The sequence below is a fragment of the Colletes latitarsis genome, chromosome 7, assembly GCF_051014445.1.
Source record: "Colletes latitarsis isolate SP2378_abdomen chromosome 7, iyColLati1, whole genome shotgun sequence".
In the NCBI taxonomy this organism is placed as follows: Eukaryota; Metazoa; Arthropoda; class Insecta; order Hymenoptera; family Colletidae; genus Colletes; species Colletes latitarsis.
The window spans coordinates 16,350,884-16,368,113 of record NC_135140.1 but is presented as its reverse complement, the minus strand read 5'-3'; the positions used below and the strand labels follow the sequence as shown (position 1 = coordinate 16,368,113).

Below are 17,230 nucleotides of genomic sequence, written 5' to 3'. Positions count from 1 at the left end.
CGCCGATCAAATCCTCCATTGTGTTAAATAATACTGATATCCGAGCATCGACCGACGCTGTTCTGATAAAGCAATAAAATTCTCGACGATTCGAGGTCGAAAAACGAAGCAGAGGAAAGGAACGCGGATCGAGAATTGCAAGCAATCGGATGTCGGTTGGCGGGTCCTCTTTTTGCATCGCTTACAAGTGGTTCCGACGATATTTAGGATCGAAGTTTGCTTACGTAGAGGAGCTGCTATCATTTATCTCGGTGCATTCTCTACCTCGGCGGTGCACACCCGTGCCCCCCTCCCCCGCACTCCTGTGTCTGCTTTTCTCGGAGTTCAACAGCGAAACGATCGCATCACCACGGCGCGCCAGTGGTTCTCACGAAGTTTGGACACTTTAATGATACAACTTGAAGGCCATTTCAACTTCGGCTAGAGCTTCAATAGGGAACTCGACCCGTTTGGACCGGGCGAGACTTTTCGCGAAAAGTGAGCATTATGATTTTTCGCCGCTGTTGTTGCCACGAACGGTTGGAAACATATTTCGAACACGTTGACAGGGCAAATTCTCGAATCACAGTGCCGTACGAAGTTGCAATAAAATATTTTTATCGAGCACAAAGGCATTGAATTAGAAAACTTATTAAATTTCGATTACCGAGAAGATCAATATTAACTAGCTGTATTCATTATTGGTAAATGCTGGCGGTATAATATACTAATTACTCCATCAGGAGCCTAATTACTATGAAATATTAATGACGCTAATTAAGTTTCGATGCTTTGCATAACATTAATGGAACGTAAACAGTATAGTTTGATCAAAATCAACATGGCTGCTCAAGTCCACGTCCCCGACGAGAAACCATGCGAGATTGTGTCTGTTTGATACACGGGGAGGTGTGTCTGTAGGTTAGCCCGCGGAAACGAGGTTAAAGTGGCAGGAAGGAAGGAGGGGGAAGTTAAACTGCACGGTGGGAATGACAACTCGATGCCCTTGAACGGCCATTTCATTCCCACCATAAAAATCTAATATCTATATTAATATCCAATAGACCATTAATATTTATCAGCACACTAATATCCCAATCTGTATTAATTCAAAATTTCAAAGCATGAAACACACTGGTCCTGGTAGAAATAAATTATAAAAAATTTTAAACAGCCCCCCTAATGAAATATTTTAAAAATTCATGAATATGATTAATATTGAACACACCGAGTAGCATACTAATAACTCAGTCAAAGAGATCGAGTAATTCAATGTATAAAATATTGATAATAATTCGCGTGAAATACGCAGCCGTCAGAGTGCTAACTAAATTTGATAAATCTCATGAAATTCGAGACACAAAGTTAACAAATTTCGAGAAATTCTTTTTTATAATTTGTTTCTAGAAATTACCGCCAAGCATGTAGGTAAATTCTAATCGTATAAATCGCGTATTCCTCCCACTCCTCGAGTCTTCTCCATAATTCCGCACTAATTCCAGTCAGGGCGAGCAGTTGCTCAATTTCGTTAATATATCGTCGCGCGTGCCGGCTGTTTAAACGGCGATTTAATTTCATTTAATAACACGGAACGGAATTACCGTGATTTATCGCGGGTACAATATACGCGGAATTCGCAATGCGCGGCTGCGAAACACCGCGGTAACGCGAGTGTGTGCAACGCTGTTTCGACGATGCACGGACGTAGGAGGCTCGTTTCCACCCCGCGCGAGCTCCAAAGGAAAAAAAGAAATGCTCGCCGACCGACGAAATTTAATTACGTCTCGGGCAAACTGTTTCTGCTCGTAAATTCGTATTCGCAGCAACGGATATCGCGTTGCATGTCGAACGCAACCCGCTTCGCGAGCATCAAAGTACGCTTCTTATTTTCATTACCCGCTAAAATAATAGTAATGTCCTTCGAGTTGTCGCTCGATCGAAACGGGACTGTAGCAACTTGAAAGACAGAATTTCGTTTCTTATATTCCTTCCTTGCACCATACTGAGACTAATATCAGTCGATCGGTGAAGTTTCTCCCATTAAAATGAATACAAACACGACCACCTTTTTAAATTACAATTTATTCGAGTCGTTTTTCAAAAAAAGATTTTGAAATTAAAAGTAGTCCGAATAAGGTCGTGTTTGGACTCGTTTTGATGGGGAAAACTTGGGCAATTCATTGAGAAGTATAGAAACTATTTCTCAAATTACTTCTTAATCGCTATAAAAATCGTTGTGTTCAATCTACGGACCGTTCGACCGCCATCGTGGAAAGTCGGATGACCTGAACGGTCAAATGCACGTAAAGGATGGCGAGTTTTTCGCCGGTGTGACCGGGTGAATGAAAACGCCGTAAAACTACCAAAGTGTAGTCTGAGGGACACTTTACGGCTGTACAGTAAATCTTCGATTTTACACGACTTATGGTAATCGAGTCCGCTCGACGTCCGAGGGTGTCGAAGCCGCTATAAATTCCACGGGAATTATGGCGCTACTAAAGAAGGCAATTTCCACGGGAACCGTTCGCCTGTAGCCAGGATAATCCGGGAAAAAGATCAGCGCGAGGATTATTAGCCTGCGGCCTCCGCAGAAGTGTTTCCAATTAACGAGAAGAGAATTATGATCGCCGCTGACGGGCCGTTCTGTTACGATAGATTAAAAGTTTCAGTCTTCCCCAACCGTGTGTGCGTTTGTCCGTGTGTCTGTGCGTTTCTCGTAGATGACGCTCCTAGATTAATCGTTCGGCCATCGCGTAAATTCGCCCGAAAACAAGAGGTGCACGAAACTATGCACCGAAAAAGAGAATTGAGCGATCGACGTATCAAATAATTCCTCGACGCGAGCTTTAATGCTCTTCAGGCACAATTGAACTAAAAAATTTGCCCCAAAATCTTTCTGCCCCGAGAAAGAATCAACTTAGAGGAAATCCGAGTCTTCGAATTGTTGGGTTTAAAGTTCATTTCAGTAAGTAACTGGATTCCGAGTGAAAAATCCAGTCTTGAATTTATGGACAAATTGAATCTTCGTAGTGAAACTAAATTACCTGTGCAGGAAAAATGGAAACTGCAATTTAAAGAGAAATTGAATCTTCGCTGTAGAGACAAAATTGGGTCTTGAATTTATGGAGAAATTGGATCTTGGGCTTGGATAGACGCTGAGTCCACGGTGCAGATAAAATTAAGACTTCAATTTCGAAAGAGATTGAATATTCAATGTGCGGGTAAAAGTGTTTCACGAGTAAAAAATTAAATGATTAGTTTAGAGGAAAACCGAGTAAACAGAACAGAAAAAATTAAACCTTCAATTTATGAGGCAACGAAATCCTCGGTTTAAAGAGGAAGCTGAACCTCCAGTTTAAAGAGAAAATTATGAATCTTTGAGTATAATATACCGATGCAAAATTTGTTTTAAGGTTAGAAATGTTACAATAACGGGAATTTTATTGATTGACATTTTTTTTTTTTATTCAACGAGACAAAAACGATTAATAACTGTGTAGTTTCGACAGACTCGAAGGGAGTTAGACAGTCGATGTCATCAATTGCTTCCACTACAACCCTCCCCCGATTCAACAAAGAGGCTCACGATTGAGCCATCGATTCTTATCACTCGTTTCCAACCTGTCCCACCGGCGTGCTCTAAAACCGAACGAGAAAAAAAAACGCGAAATGGCTTGTCAGAAGGGAAATAAAGTCGTCAAACAGCGGAGGATCACCGGTGAATTCGAGGCAGAGCAAATACACCTGGCCACAAAACCGTTCAAAACGCCGTCCGGTCAATTCTCGTGGCCAAACCGCAACTGCGACGTGCCATCGACGTTCAGGGAAATTGAAAATCCAAAAGACCCCGACAGTGTCAAAGCGGAACAGGCGGGAATCGAGATCATTTCGAACAGAGACTCGCATTGTTAGGCAAATATCTCGTCAATCTCTGTAGAGTCTTCACTCTTTAGATACCAGCTACTTTAGGTTTAAATTTTCCCGCCTAAAACTTGTGTTTGAAAGTGTCTGATCGACTCCATAACAGGACAAATTAGTTACGAACAAAGTTATCGATAAAGATCTGTTGTCCATAACTATAGTTGGAAAGTAACTGACGTCTCAATGCGACTCCCACGATTGGGAATCATGCCAGGTACGACCCCTCGCGTTTGCTACACGCCAACCTGTCTGTCTCAGAGACAAAGGACGTATGCCTGCAGAATTGTACTCCCCGTCTTTCAGACACAAATGGTCGAGCGAATATAAAAGGGGTGAAAGATGAAAAGATAGAAGTAGTCAAATGCTATAATGGAGGTAGCTAAATGCTACTGCGAGGATAGCCAAAATAGTCGAAAGATCATAAGCATGTGATCTACCCCCTCTGAACTGGGGTTAAAGACCCAGAATTACTAGCTCCCTCGACACTTTTTGCGTCAACAAAGAATGGTACTCTGCTCCTGACTATAAGGAGTCTTTTCAATGTAATACTTTACGAGTTTATCCATTGCAATGTATCACCAATGGATTCCTAGAATCTATCAGAAATATTCCTCGAATTATGGAGTTTATTTCACGCGTTTGCTCGCTCCTCTATTGCCTTAGCACACCTTCCACAAATTACACTGAGGATTAAGGCTGCAAAAGAACGCAATAAAATTTAAGGTGACGTAGCTAAATTTATGCACGATAATTCTGGAAAACCCGTTGAGTAAAATTAGCAACGAAATACGGCTAGCAACATCTTTCTCTCGTGCCCCACGAACTAGCCTGGACTACAAGAATCCGTACCCCCAAAAAATAATCCCCCAACGCCCGTATTAAGCTAGATTATGGCTTAAACCCGCAGGAAGTTTCTCCTTAATATTATTCTATGTCCGCCTACCGGCTAATCCCCATTAGCGAAATTACATGAAATTATAATAAAGCTCGCTACCGCCGTTAAACTCCCTATTTTGAAAGCGCGTCTACGCGAAAGAGTATTCCCGGTGTATGCAGATACGGAGTTAATACAATATTTATGAGCCATATATCTCGCAGTTTAGTTTACGATGGAGGAAATCCGTCAGGAAAGAAGCAGGAAACATCCGTTGCAAAACTGAAGAGGATTTTGGCAGCTTCTTCAAACACTTGTCATGTGTTCACACTGTTTTTAATTGATCATCATTATCTTGTGATATGGGATCTCGTTTGGTCATCATTCTTGTATTATTATAACATATCTCTAACAGTTAAGTCAGTTCTCCTGTGTTGATTTAACTCTCTAGTAGATAGAGGTCTAGGATATCACTTTTGCGGACGTTTGTCGATTATTCCGTCTGAAGGCACTAAATCAAAGGACATCTCAGGACACCAAAGAACCATACGTCCCCGCCACAGTTGCTTCTTCCTCTTCGCTTGGCCCCGTTCTTTTTGAGCCTCTAATCTTTGCCTCGGATAAGGGAATCCACAAAGCGCTAAGAGTCTCGGCGGAACACTTTATTAGTCAACCTACGACGAAAGACAATCCAGCTTCGAATATCCTCCTCTGATCCGTCTTTTTCCTACGATACGTCCCCGAATCCCTTTGATCCGCGAAGGATTAATTCCCAATGACGCGAACAGATTCCGCCCCGATGGCTTTTCGAGGGAAACGATACGCCATCGAACGTCTCCGATCGGTGGCCCGGGCTGCCAAGGCCATTAATATTAATGGAATACCGATAGAACGCGATAAAAGCGATTTAATAGCGCAGTTAATGGCATCATATCACGGGGCTACTAGAACCCATTAGCGAAATTACATGAAATTACGGGAAAATTAGATGCGCTTGGTAGCACGACGCGTGGGGAGCGTCGTTTCTGAGCTACAACTTTTCACTGACGCGCGACGCGATCCGCGACCCATGTCCGACTTCCGGTAACCGTCGATGAAATGATGATTCCAGGGCCTCTCGCGCGCGATATCGCCTGAATTAGGGATGCAAATTAATTGCATCGTTAATGCGCTGGCTTTTGGCAGGGCACTGATTATTGCGGCCGCCGTGGACGTTAATATCGTGTGAACAGATTTCGCGGCAGGGTTGTTCGATAATTCAGTAACCTAAATTCGATTTAGAACAGTGCCCGGAACTGGGCTGATAAACTGGCCGTGACTTATTGAAGTTTTCAATTTGTTTGAACTTGTTGGGGTTCGACTGAACTTGTTTGGAGCTTATATTCATAGTTGCTTCAGTTGGTTCACACTTGTTTCACTTGGTTCACACACTTGTTTTTTAGTTAGTTCACACCTGTTTGACTTTATTCGGCATTTCTTTGAATTTTACTTTGTTTGATGTTGTTGATATCGTTATTCAAGGCTTACGAAATGTATTTTTCCTAAAATATATGTTTCAACCGAAACGTGGAATCTATTCAGCATTTCAGAATTGAAATCTTTGAATTATCAACTATTTTAATGCAAATACTGCAACGCAAGGTATAACATGAATCCTCTATAGCTTCTTCTTATACCTCTCACGTCACACTTCAGCACTCTAAGAATTTCTTAACCCCAGACACCCAAGATCAGTTCAGTGGTTCTCAACTGGTGTTACGCAAACATCTTTACTGTTAATTTTACTATACAGGGTGTTCGACCACCTCTGAGAAAAATTTTAATGGGAGATTCTAGAGGCCAAAATAAGACGAAAATCAAGAATACCAATTTGTTGATGGAGACTTCGTTAAAAAATTATTAACAATTAAATTAAAAAATTTCAAATCGTTTTGGAAAAATTATTTTCGGTTGCGGGGGTCAATCACAATCATTTTTGGTAAATAGACATACTCCCGAAATCTTACCCACTTTCGAGAAAAAAATTCAGTATTGTCGGAACTTTAAACGTTAATAACTTCTTAACGAAGCCACCATCAACAAATTGGTATTCTTGATTTTCGTATTATTTTGGCCTCTAGAATCCCCTATTAAAATTTTTCCCAGGGGTGGTCGAACGCTCTGTATAGGTTACACTTTAATTGTTAACGTGCACGCATACGATCCAGAAATATTGTCATGAAATCCCTAGACAGTTATACCCCAACCATTCATCCAATGAACGTCAACTTAGTTTTTAATCTCTTGAAACCTACCTACCGCAGGCGTAAGCTGCTTATGTTTGACTCATATATGAAATATCTCGGTAATCGTAGGAAACTTATTTTAATACTGCAACCTCGTCACAGCCATTTCCACTAAAATTACCTGGAACGAGTTACTTCTGCTTCATAAATATAAGCATAACACTAAAATTCTCAAACCTCCGCTCGTTTGGCCAGGGATCACTGCCTATTGGACACCCGGTACCGTCCCAGACATCGAAAATCGTTTCACGCCGCGAACTTAATATCGCAATCGTCGCGCCAGCTCCCAATACCAAGCGACGTCCAGCCTCTAGCCATTTTGGTCAGCCGCAAGATACCCAATTACAAAAAGAAGGAGCAGAAACTGAACGACGGGGTGGAAAAAAAGAGGGAAAAATAAAAGTCCCCGGCATCATCGGCTTAATTCCAACTGCACCGTGCCCGATAACAATTTCATCCCCGATATCTCTGGTCGATTAGTCGGGTAACACGCGGACGAGGAAGCGGAAGACGAGGCGAGGGCGCGGCGACGGCGGTGGCGGCGGCGGAAGATAAAAAGAGGAAACGACGACGAGCATCCCGGGGTCCGGCAGAAGGCAAATCACGTACGCCGCTGCCTTTCGCGGGCTACTGAATTGAATTTCGGACAACACTTACCACGCCGGCCTCATGAATAATGCATTCGGCGGCGTGGCTGGCCGCGGGTGTCGCGCGCGGAAAAGTGTTGACCCTTTGACCAAGATGGATGGGGTTGCTGTTGATTATCAAAGACAAACGTGGACCCAGGTAGCATTTCTTACGTTCGCTTGTGTGCTCGGGCTGTACGTGGCGACGAAAGTAGACCGGGGGACCAGTTGTCGCTGAAAGACAAGGTTCAGATTCCCGGAGATTTCAACCAGAGACCGAAGAATTCAATTCTACCGCTTTCAGGTTGCTCACCAGGTGGGAATACGTTTATAAATGGACCAAAGGCAACCATACCCTTCCTTGCATTCGCTTACGTGTGCATCGACGGATGTAGACATGTACCAGGTGTCAAATTTGTCAAGGCTTTGAATTGTATCATTCTCAACTAATCAATTGGTGCAAATGATCTTAACTAGTCAGTAAACCCCGGCTACTAAGCTTGGAACAGTCTTTAATGGGTCTAAGTGGATCACCCATTTGGAAGGAAAACCCATCAGATCCCATGTTGAATAACTAATCTCTTAAACTTTCTTTCTGGTAATGATATACCATCCCCCAACAGCTGGGGACAGAGTCTATCATCCCACAGAGTATTAACCTTCCTCCATAAATCACCCCACAGATAACAGTCCACTTATCAATTTCTGAATACTGTGCCTGCCACGCACTTGCTAAGCTGGACGAACTAATGTTCAGAACTATCTCGTCAACTGATCGTTCCTGCTCAGTTATTAATGGAAGATGGCCACGTTGTCCAGGAATCACCCCTTTTTTATCACGTAGTGAAAGCTAGTTAGACAGAGCAACAACGATGGAGATAATGCCAGGTCAATTGTCGAGAGAAGAATTCGATCAGTTAACGAGGTACTATTGTATATCCTGCACGAGAGCTCATACGCGTACTCATTATCAGCTGTCAGGGTAGTCCAATTAGTTCCAACTGTTCCTCGTGCGTTCACGTTTTCCTTATTCATCCGAGGCTAAACTAGCCAGGAAAACGCAATTAGAATTCAGAAAAGGTGAACTATTCCGAAGGCAGCGCTTTGCATACAATTTTCCTGGACCGTGTAACGTGTAGAATCGCGCGATACGCGGTGATACATTACGCTATTACGTTTCATTGCCCGACATTAGACGGGATTACGTTGCTCCTCGTGATATTACACCGGGGGCCGTGACTTAATGGCTTATTTCATCATCGCTCCCGCCCGAATATTTTTCTGTCTCTTTTAAGACTTTTTAAGGATTCGCGACGCTCACGATTTATGATATCTTTAGCGCGCCGTGTAATTTGTACCGTCGTAAAAATGCTGGTAAAAATGGGGGACCGAATTTTATCAACGGTACTACATTATTATTTTTATCTCCGCGAGGATTCGTTTAATCGAGGTAATTGAAGAAATCATTTCGCGAGTTTCTATAGCCCTCTTAATGTAATGTACATCTGTCGGTATTATTTATAGGTGAATCAGGGTGACAATTTGTTAGGAGGAGAAGCCCTGTTGAGAGTATAAACGAATGCTTGTAATTTTATTGGAAATTGAGGCGCAAAGAGTTTCAAGATTTTCAAATATTTCAAAGCTTTCAAAACTACGCTATTTTATGGGCCACAAGGTTTTCCAAGATCCTTTTGATAATTATCAGCAAGCATTTATTCCACGATTAGACTTCTACGCTCCAGACAAAGAATTCCTGTCGCTGCAAACGTATAGCAGCACGCAAACTTATACACCAAAGTCGATCGTCCCGTGTTACAGAGATGCAGCAGCGGTTACGTGTCCGACCCACGTATTATGTATCTCGAACAGGAAGTGGAAAAGATAAGAGAACTTGTGGTCATTAATAAACCCTCCCCCGCACTGGGCTCGCATCTCGAGTTCGCCCTTCGTACCAACTTCGTACACATCCACTTACGTTGCCATTTATTCAGAAACCATTTTATGTCTCGACGAGTTCATTGTTCTATACACATTCTGCTGCGTAACAATTTTTTTTTTACATTCCCGGCTCGCCTCTTTGCAAATAACGTACGTCGTGAGCGGTAATCGAGCAGATAATTACTTCCATAAAATTTTATATTTATCGTATGCTCGCATAATTTGCTGCAGTTCTGTCGAACGATGCACGATTTTGCGTTGGTCCCTTTGTCGTTCGACCTCCCGGCGAGGCAACCCTTTCAGTTTCGATAAAAATGAGAGAATCGAGACGCTGGTCTATTATAGACACCGCGATAAATCGATGCAGCGAGCAGTCGAACGAATCGCGGACGGAAGCTCGAGTCGCGTCGCGTATCAAATTCATTGCCCGGAAATCACACAATACGGTCCCCGATGTAATGGAAGATAATTGAAATCAAAACGGAATCGATACGGAGTTATATTCCGTCCACGTCGAAACGGCACAAAAAACCCTCGCCCCGGGTTTATAAAGCACACGAGTTTCGCCAACGATTTTTTTATGCGCATCCTGTAGAGAGTTCGCTTTATTATGTTGCCCGCTCTGCACGAAGAGCAAATATTTCCGCGATGAAAAGATCGGGCGCAATTACGAACGGTATTACGCGAAACAGCGTACACAATGAGCGGAATTTTCAGCGAATTGGAGCCGTAAAACATTTTAATAAATCGACAATTGTCCCAGTGGAACGACGGAATCGAAAAATTTTAACAATATTCGGTACGAAACTTACACGATCGAAATTACAATGGACTTTTGTTACCAAAAATTTCTATCAATCGACGCATATGGCACTTTAATGAATGTTTAATAATTGTATTATATACTGATTAATTCGTCGGTTAATAGAGTTTGGAACCACATTCTCTCGTGTAATAAGCTCGAAACGCCGATCTTTTGATCGAAAGAATCGATCTTTTCGAGAATCGAATCGTAATCGAACACCTCTAAAGTAAACCACGGTTCCCTTGGAAACACGTTCGAGGGTAGATTCAGATTTCCGATATCATTTACTTTGTACCAGCCCCGAGATGCGTCTTGCGAGCAGGACAAACATAGAGGGTGTCTCCCTAAAGACCAATCCGCCTATAATAAACCCAGCGATTACCGGGCGAAATTACTTTTTCTTCAAAGATCTCCCGGTATCGTTTGATGTCGCGTCGGTTATCGCGAAATTTCCCGTGAATCATGATGCAATCAGGACACAACCATCGCGTCGAGCCTCGCCGAAAAGCTCGTGGGGAACTGTTGAAACAGGAGGTGTTGCGTTCGCGTCTAGTTTTTTGAGTCTTCATATTACTTTCACAAGAATGTACAAACGGTAATTGCAAGAATCAGTGATTCAGAAAACGAGAAATTATAACGCGGGGGGAGGATGACGATCGTAACGCGTCTGATATCTCCTACAATAGTGAATGTACCTCATTGAAATTTAGTCTGGAAGTAGAGCTTATGGATACCTACAAAAATGTATTAGACAACATTTCCGTAGAGCGTCAAACAAATTTATCAAAAATCGAAAACAAATTTTTAAGAAAAATCGACAAATCGGCGAAAAAAAAAATTTCAAATCGTTCCAAAAAAATTACTTTTGGTTGCAGGGGTCAATTACGATCATTTTTGGTCGATACACATACCCCCGAAATTCTGCCCACTTTCGAGAAAAAAATTCTTTACCGAAGATATGTGTGTTGCTAAACACGTTCAAATTATTAAAATTTATGACCAAATTTCTTTTTTGAGTCGAACGACGTTTAGCATAATTTATGAAAATGTTGGAAAATATATAGTTACTGAAATCTGTCGGAATCACGATCGTGCCTAGATTCCAGCGATAAAAAAATTTCTGTTTTCGCATGTTAAATAATTGTCGCTGGAAATAGAAACAAAATTGACGCTACGCTCTTTCAAACGAAATGAAACTGATATTATCCGTGGGTACAGAGAGCGCGAGAAGCAAGTACAAAGAGAAACGAAATGCGATAGAGAGAGGCAGAGAAATTCGACGGGGATTTTTAGCGAATGCAGCACGCTCCCTTTCATCGTGTCCCAACTTCTTTTTTTAGAATTATAGCGGCACAAAAGCGAACACGACGAGAGAGGGGAAATAAACCGGGAGATTTTCAAAAGGACTATGCGACGTGCAGGGCGTACAAAGTGGAGCCTCCGCCGACGGAAACGCATCTTGGACGGTGAATCGAGAAGATTTCAGGTGGTCGCGTATCAAATTTTATCGGTTCACCCTTCTTCGCGTCACCGAGAATAAAAGCGAGCCGGAGGATCGTCTTCGACGAGAAAAGTGGAGTGTAAACGATATGTAAACTCGCGAGGTAGAAGGGTTGTCGGTGTTCGAAGGAAGACAACGAGCACGAGACGCGATAAAAGAACGATTACTTGGAGCGGAATGGCCTTCTGGAACAGTAGCTGCGATTCTGAAGAGGGAGGCTCGCGTTGCGAATAGTCGTGCAAACTAGAGGGGATGTAAAGGCCTTGGGCAGGGTAGGGAGAAGAGTTTGCGGACCTGCGTAGCTTCGAAGGGCTTTGTTACAACGATATCAGGAACGAAGAAAATTTTTGTTCAATTGCGTTAAAAATAAGATGATAATACATAGAAATGGAGAAATGAATTCTATTAATTAACTACAGTTTGTAAACTAAACATATCAACGATTCTCGAGAGAACAAAATAAGAGAAAAATAATGTTGACAATTTCAAGGTATTCATTGATGCAAGGAATGAGGAAACTTTTATCTGAATAAAAGTTTCTATTAAATAGAAAATAAACAAGTTTATACCTTGTTAGTACTCGGCGGTTCAGATAAAAACAGACTCGTGTCGCAAATACGATGGGATGTGGAAATCCACGAAAACAGAGACGGGAAAAACTTTTTTTTTGGATAAAACTATGGAATAACGGAAACGCGAATACGAAAAATTCATATTTGTTATTATTTCGAACCAACAAGCATCCATCTATGTCAGATAAACTTTTATTCGAATAAAATGTTTCTCGTTAATGACAAAACAAAATTACCCCATTACGGGGGAAAAAAGACGATGCTACTCCCATCTCTTGGATTGACCAAGCAACGGAATACTATACACAAAGTGACCTATTTTAAGTGACCTATTTTAGTGAAAGATCTACTCGTATACCTCGTCTCTGACAATACTCTAGAATCTTTGAGGAATCAATGAGAATCAAAACTAACCTAGCAAAGAAGCTCTATATTTATGATGACCTATGTAAAGCGGATCGCAGCTAATTTGCTAACATTATTTAATTTTTAATTAATAATTGTGTTACCCAGCTAAGAGCGATACGATTATTAATTAAACGGTAAATAATATTACCCAGGTCTCACCACGAGGAGGTTGCTGCGAATAGAGACCCGCCCTAACCGATTCCCAACCCTCCATTAATAAAGATCTTCTGTGACCAACGATCGTTGGTCGAAGAAGAAACAAACGAAAGTGCAACCAATGTAAGATGCACAACCAACGAAGAGAATTGAAAGAATTTTCAAAAGAATTTGTCTTCAAATAAAAATAACCTGCCTAACTATAAATCTAAATTCGTTTATTATATCAAGAAACAATTCTAAATTCGCAGCCATTAGCTCGGTGTCACCCACGAGGAATAACTTTTCTATCGTGGGTGACACCGATTACCAGGTCTCACCACGAGGAGGTTGCTGCGAGTGGAGACCCGAAGGGAGATAGATGGAATCAAAGTTTCATCGATCTCCCTTTTACATTCTTACAAGCTAGATTACTAAACTAGAGAGATAGAAGGAAGCAATGTTCCTTCGATCTTCTAGTTTAGTTGTACCAAGTAATTATTTCGTTTAAAAAGGGATGAAGCTAAATTATGGGAAACGCGACGCGACGCGATGCTGAACCGTGCAGCAGATCTTCAGATCGAATCAACACTACCCTTGGTAGATTGATTTCTATTTCTAGAAATCGATCTATCATTGGCAGGCGACTAGATCTTTCGGACAAACTGGACGGCCGATCACATGTTCCGTTCGACGAAACAGTGGTGACCGAAGCAAGAAACGAGAGAACGAGTCGAGAGAAGCTACTTGTTAAATAATTACTTGGCAATATTGGGAGACGCATACAATAGGGACTTAAAATTAACGTCGAAGCTCAAGTCTAGTCAAGTTGAAGCTAAAATTCGGACGATAGAAGGAACAAAGTTCCCTGATTTAGTTGTACCAAGCAATTATGTGGTTAAAAAGAGGGATGAAGCTAAATCGTGGGATACGCGACGCGACGCGACGCGATGCTGTACCGTGCAGCGGATCCGAGGATCGAACCTACTGCCCTTGCTAACTCGATCTCAACAAGAAAACAGAGAACTGCAACCCCGAGTCGAGGTCTCCATTTCTCCAACGCAACCCGCCGGGAGCCCGAAGGACCCGACTTAGGCTGTCTGACAAAGAGAGAGTACCTGAAACAGGGTCGACTTCCGCTGGAAGGTATGCGTTTCCGCAGAATACGGAAACTCCATACCTTCCAGCGAAGTGCCGTTTTCCCTCAATCAAGCTTACCAAGGGAAGGCGATTAGATCTTTCGGACCAGATACACGGCCGATCACATGTTTCAATCGATGAAACAGCGGTGACCGAAGCTAGGAACGAGGAAACGAGAAAACGAGAAGCTACTTATTGAATAATTGCATGGTACAGACGCGAAAATATGTACAATAAAGAAATCTTCGACGTTAATTTTAAGATTCGCGACGAAGCTTATATCTAATTAACCTAGAATTAAATGTCCCTCGGCGGATGTGGCGTACTCCCTCGATGTCCCTGCGAATAATCTGAAACTAAAATTGATACCCATATTAGTGACATACGAAAGGAAATTTAATAAACACCATGAAAACTAGACAAAGCGATGGAATAATTTGTCGTGCTGAATCTATAAGATTCTCGATGTTAGATCTACCTAAGGAAATGTACAAAATTTACACATGATACAAACAAAGCGTCCTACTTATACTTGCGTAACGAGAGATACAAATTCATGGTATAATGTCGAAGTAAAATAACCAACGATTACAAAAATTATCTGAAGAACCATACCAACGAAGACAGACAGAAACAAAGATGGAGCAGAATTGAAAATCCAACGATGAAATCAGAGAATGAAAATACCCAAGAATTAAACAAAATATCTTGGCGAAATAGAACAAGAATAAAAATCTTATTCTAATTAGTGACATCAAACAAAACAAACAAAAATGGTAGATAATTCAAAACAATTATGGCAATTCAAAAAATAAGGCAGAAGTGGAAATAAAGGAGAAAAACATAATAACCAAATAAAACCGGACAGTCAAATAACACTGAATTATGTCCAAACAAATAAAATAAATTAGTCAATTTTGTGATAATAATATAAATAAGTAAAGTGGGCTTACTACTTGTTGAGCATTAGTTACTATTACCAAGGAAGCACCAAAGGTCCAGCTGCAACATAAGAAACGATTCGTAATTTAGCAAAAGCGATGGACAGTTCCATAACGTTCAATTGGTATCAAACGACAAAATAGAAGTGGGGAGAGCAATTTTAAATAGTTCTTACCGTTGGTCATCACGGTCCGGCACTGGTCAGTAGTGGTCAGTAGTGGTCAGTCGTCGGATCTCCACTGGTCAGCACTGGTCAGTAGTGGTCAGTTCTGGTCAGTCCTGGTCAGTCCTGGTCAGTCCTGGTCACTCCTGGTCCCCCAGTGGTCAGCACTCCACGAATGGCCTGACTTTGGCCCGCGAGACCCGATTCCCCTGGATGCTCCAGGGGTACTGAAGAATTTGTCCAGCGGTAGTCTTCGAGTGGGGAAGTCGAAGAGTGGGGAGACAGTGTCAACGTGAAGAGTTAATAACCGCTTGGTCTAGAGAAAAACGCTATTTCGATTGGTCCCACCTCTTGACCATTTCTGGATCTTCACTGGACCGCTGACCTGATGGTGGTCAACCTCACTGTTGACCAGCAATGACCATAAACTAGTCATTGTTGATCATCGACCCATTAAAACCATTACGAAGATTAAAGCCTTCTTACGAGGATCCCCTTACAATTTGACGCATGATCTTTTTAACATTTTGTTCCACTTTGAAAGAGTGTATCTCATGCTATAAGACACTCGTGGTACAACGATAGCGTTCATCTCACTAACGATAGGTCTATTCTTTACCTCGTTTATGTGTAATAAGTGTACATGGGTTGGAAAATAAAAATGTCTGGGCTGTCGAGACTCAAAATCGTATGCAGGTTGACACAAATCGGAATTCAGCTATTTCGAAAGCAAGAAAGAAAGACTCACATTCGCCTTCTTTCTTGAATTCCCAAAGCTGTCCAAAGCACCTAAGCTCACGTACACATGGCTATGGATTGGTGTGCGTAAATGGAGGGTTAAGCTTACTCTGGACACCGGTCTGCCGTCTGATAACAGTTATGAATCAATTTTTAGATTTATCAAGACACATATGTATAACCTCCGTATCTGTAGTATTACTCATTTTCTATTCATTACGTGTGCGTAAATACATGCGAGTTGACTATGGGAAGGGGATTGAAATTCATTTTTAAATTTGTTGGTAACGTTGCGAATGACACGGAAATGATAATGGGGTTTCGAGATCCCATAAAAATGTGCCAAAAAAATATATTGGGTAAAAGATCTACTAGTATACCTCGTGTATGATCCTACGATGTACTGTATGGTCAAATTATTTAACTTTGAAACACTTTTAACCCTTTCACATTAAAATATTAAACTTTGTTGATTAAATATACTTTGAAACTGAATAGAAACCGTATTTCTAACACGAGCAATAATTTATTTTTTAGCTCCTATTCAACCAGACCACCCTATTGATCAAACATCGGACGACGATAGATTTTCTCCCGACATGAGTGGCGGTAGCGATTTCATCGATGGGTAAATATTAAATTTGAACAATATTTGTTAATATTATATACTTTAATTAACTGGATCGGCGCCAAATATTTTAGCCGCTCGAAACCATATTTCCAACTCTGTGTGACATTATAAACTACTTCCTTTCTTACAATATCGTTACGTGCCTCCCTATTTGAATGCCAGAGGACGTGTGCCAACTGATTTGCATGAGGAGACAGGAGATAGGGCAGCAGGGTAGCCAAATGGCATATAGTGGAATTTATCCTTCGATGGTCTTAAATGACTAAAGTATTTGGCGCATACAAAGAGTAAACAAAATATTTTCGAGTTTATAGAATATAGAGAAAAATTTAAATTTCATAAAATATCAAATGGTTCGATGCTGCCTCCGATCCATATTACTTTACTTTCATTATGGACTTTTTTAAAATGGCAATTTTAAAAGATAAACTTTATTTTACCGCCAAAAACTGTGATTACTATTCGATTTACAAATGGACGCCGGGCGTGGTGTCAAATGACACAAGATTTCTGTTAAAATTAAATGTTTTGATAAATAATTTATAATTATGAAGCTACTCTTGTACCTAGTA

The 17,230-nt window shown here is 41.4% G+C and overlaps 1 protein-coding gene across 3 annotated transcripts in view; it reads left to right on the top strand.

Moving 5' to 3' along the window:
* Ror (tyrosine-protein kinase transmembrane receptor Ror) overlaps nt 1–17,230 on the top strand; it is a 242,002-nt gene that overhangs the window by 218,935 nt on the left and 5,837 nt on the right. For all 3 annotated transcript variants that reach the window (XM_076768966.1, XM_076768964.1, XM_076768967.1), the window contains exon 5: nt 16,565–16,655. In XM_076768966.1, coding sequence (XP_076625081.1) covers nt 16,565–16,655 — 91 coding nt within the window. The remainder of the gene's footprint in view (nt 1–16,564; nt 16,656–17,230) is intronic.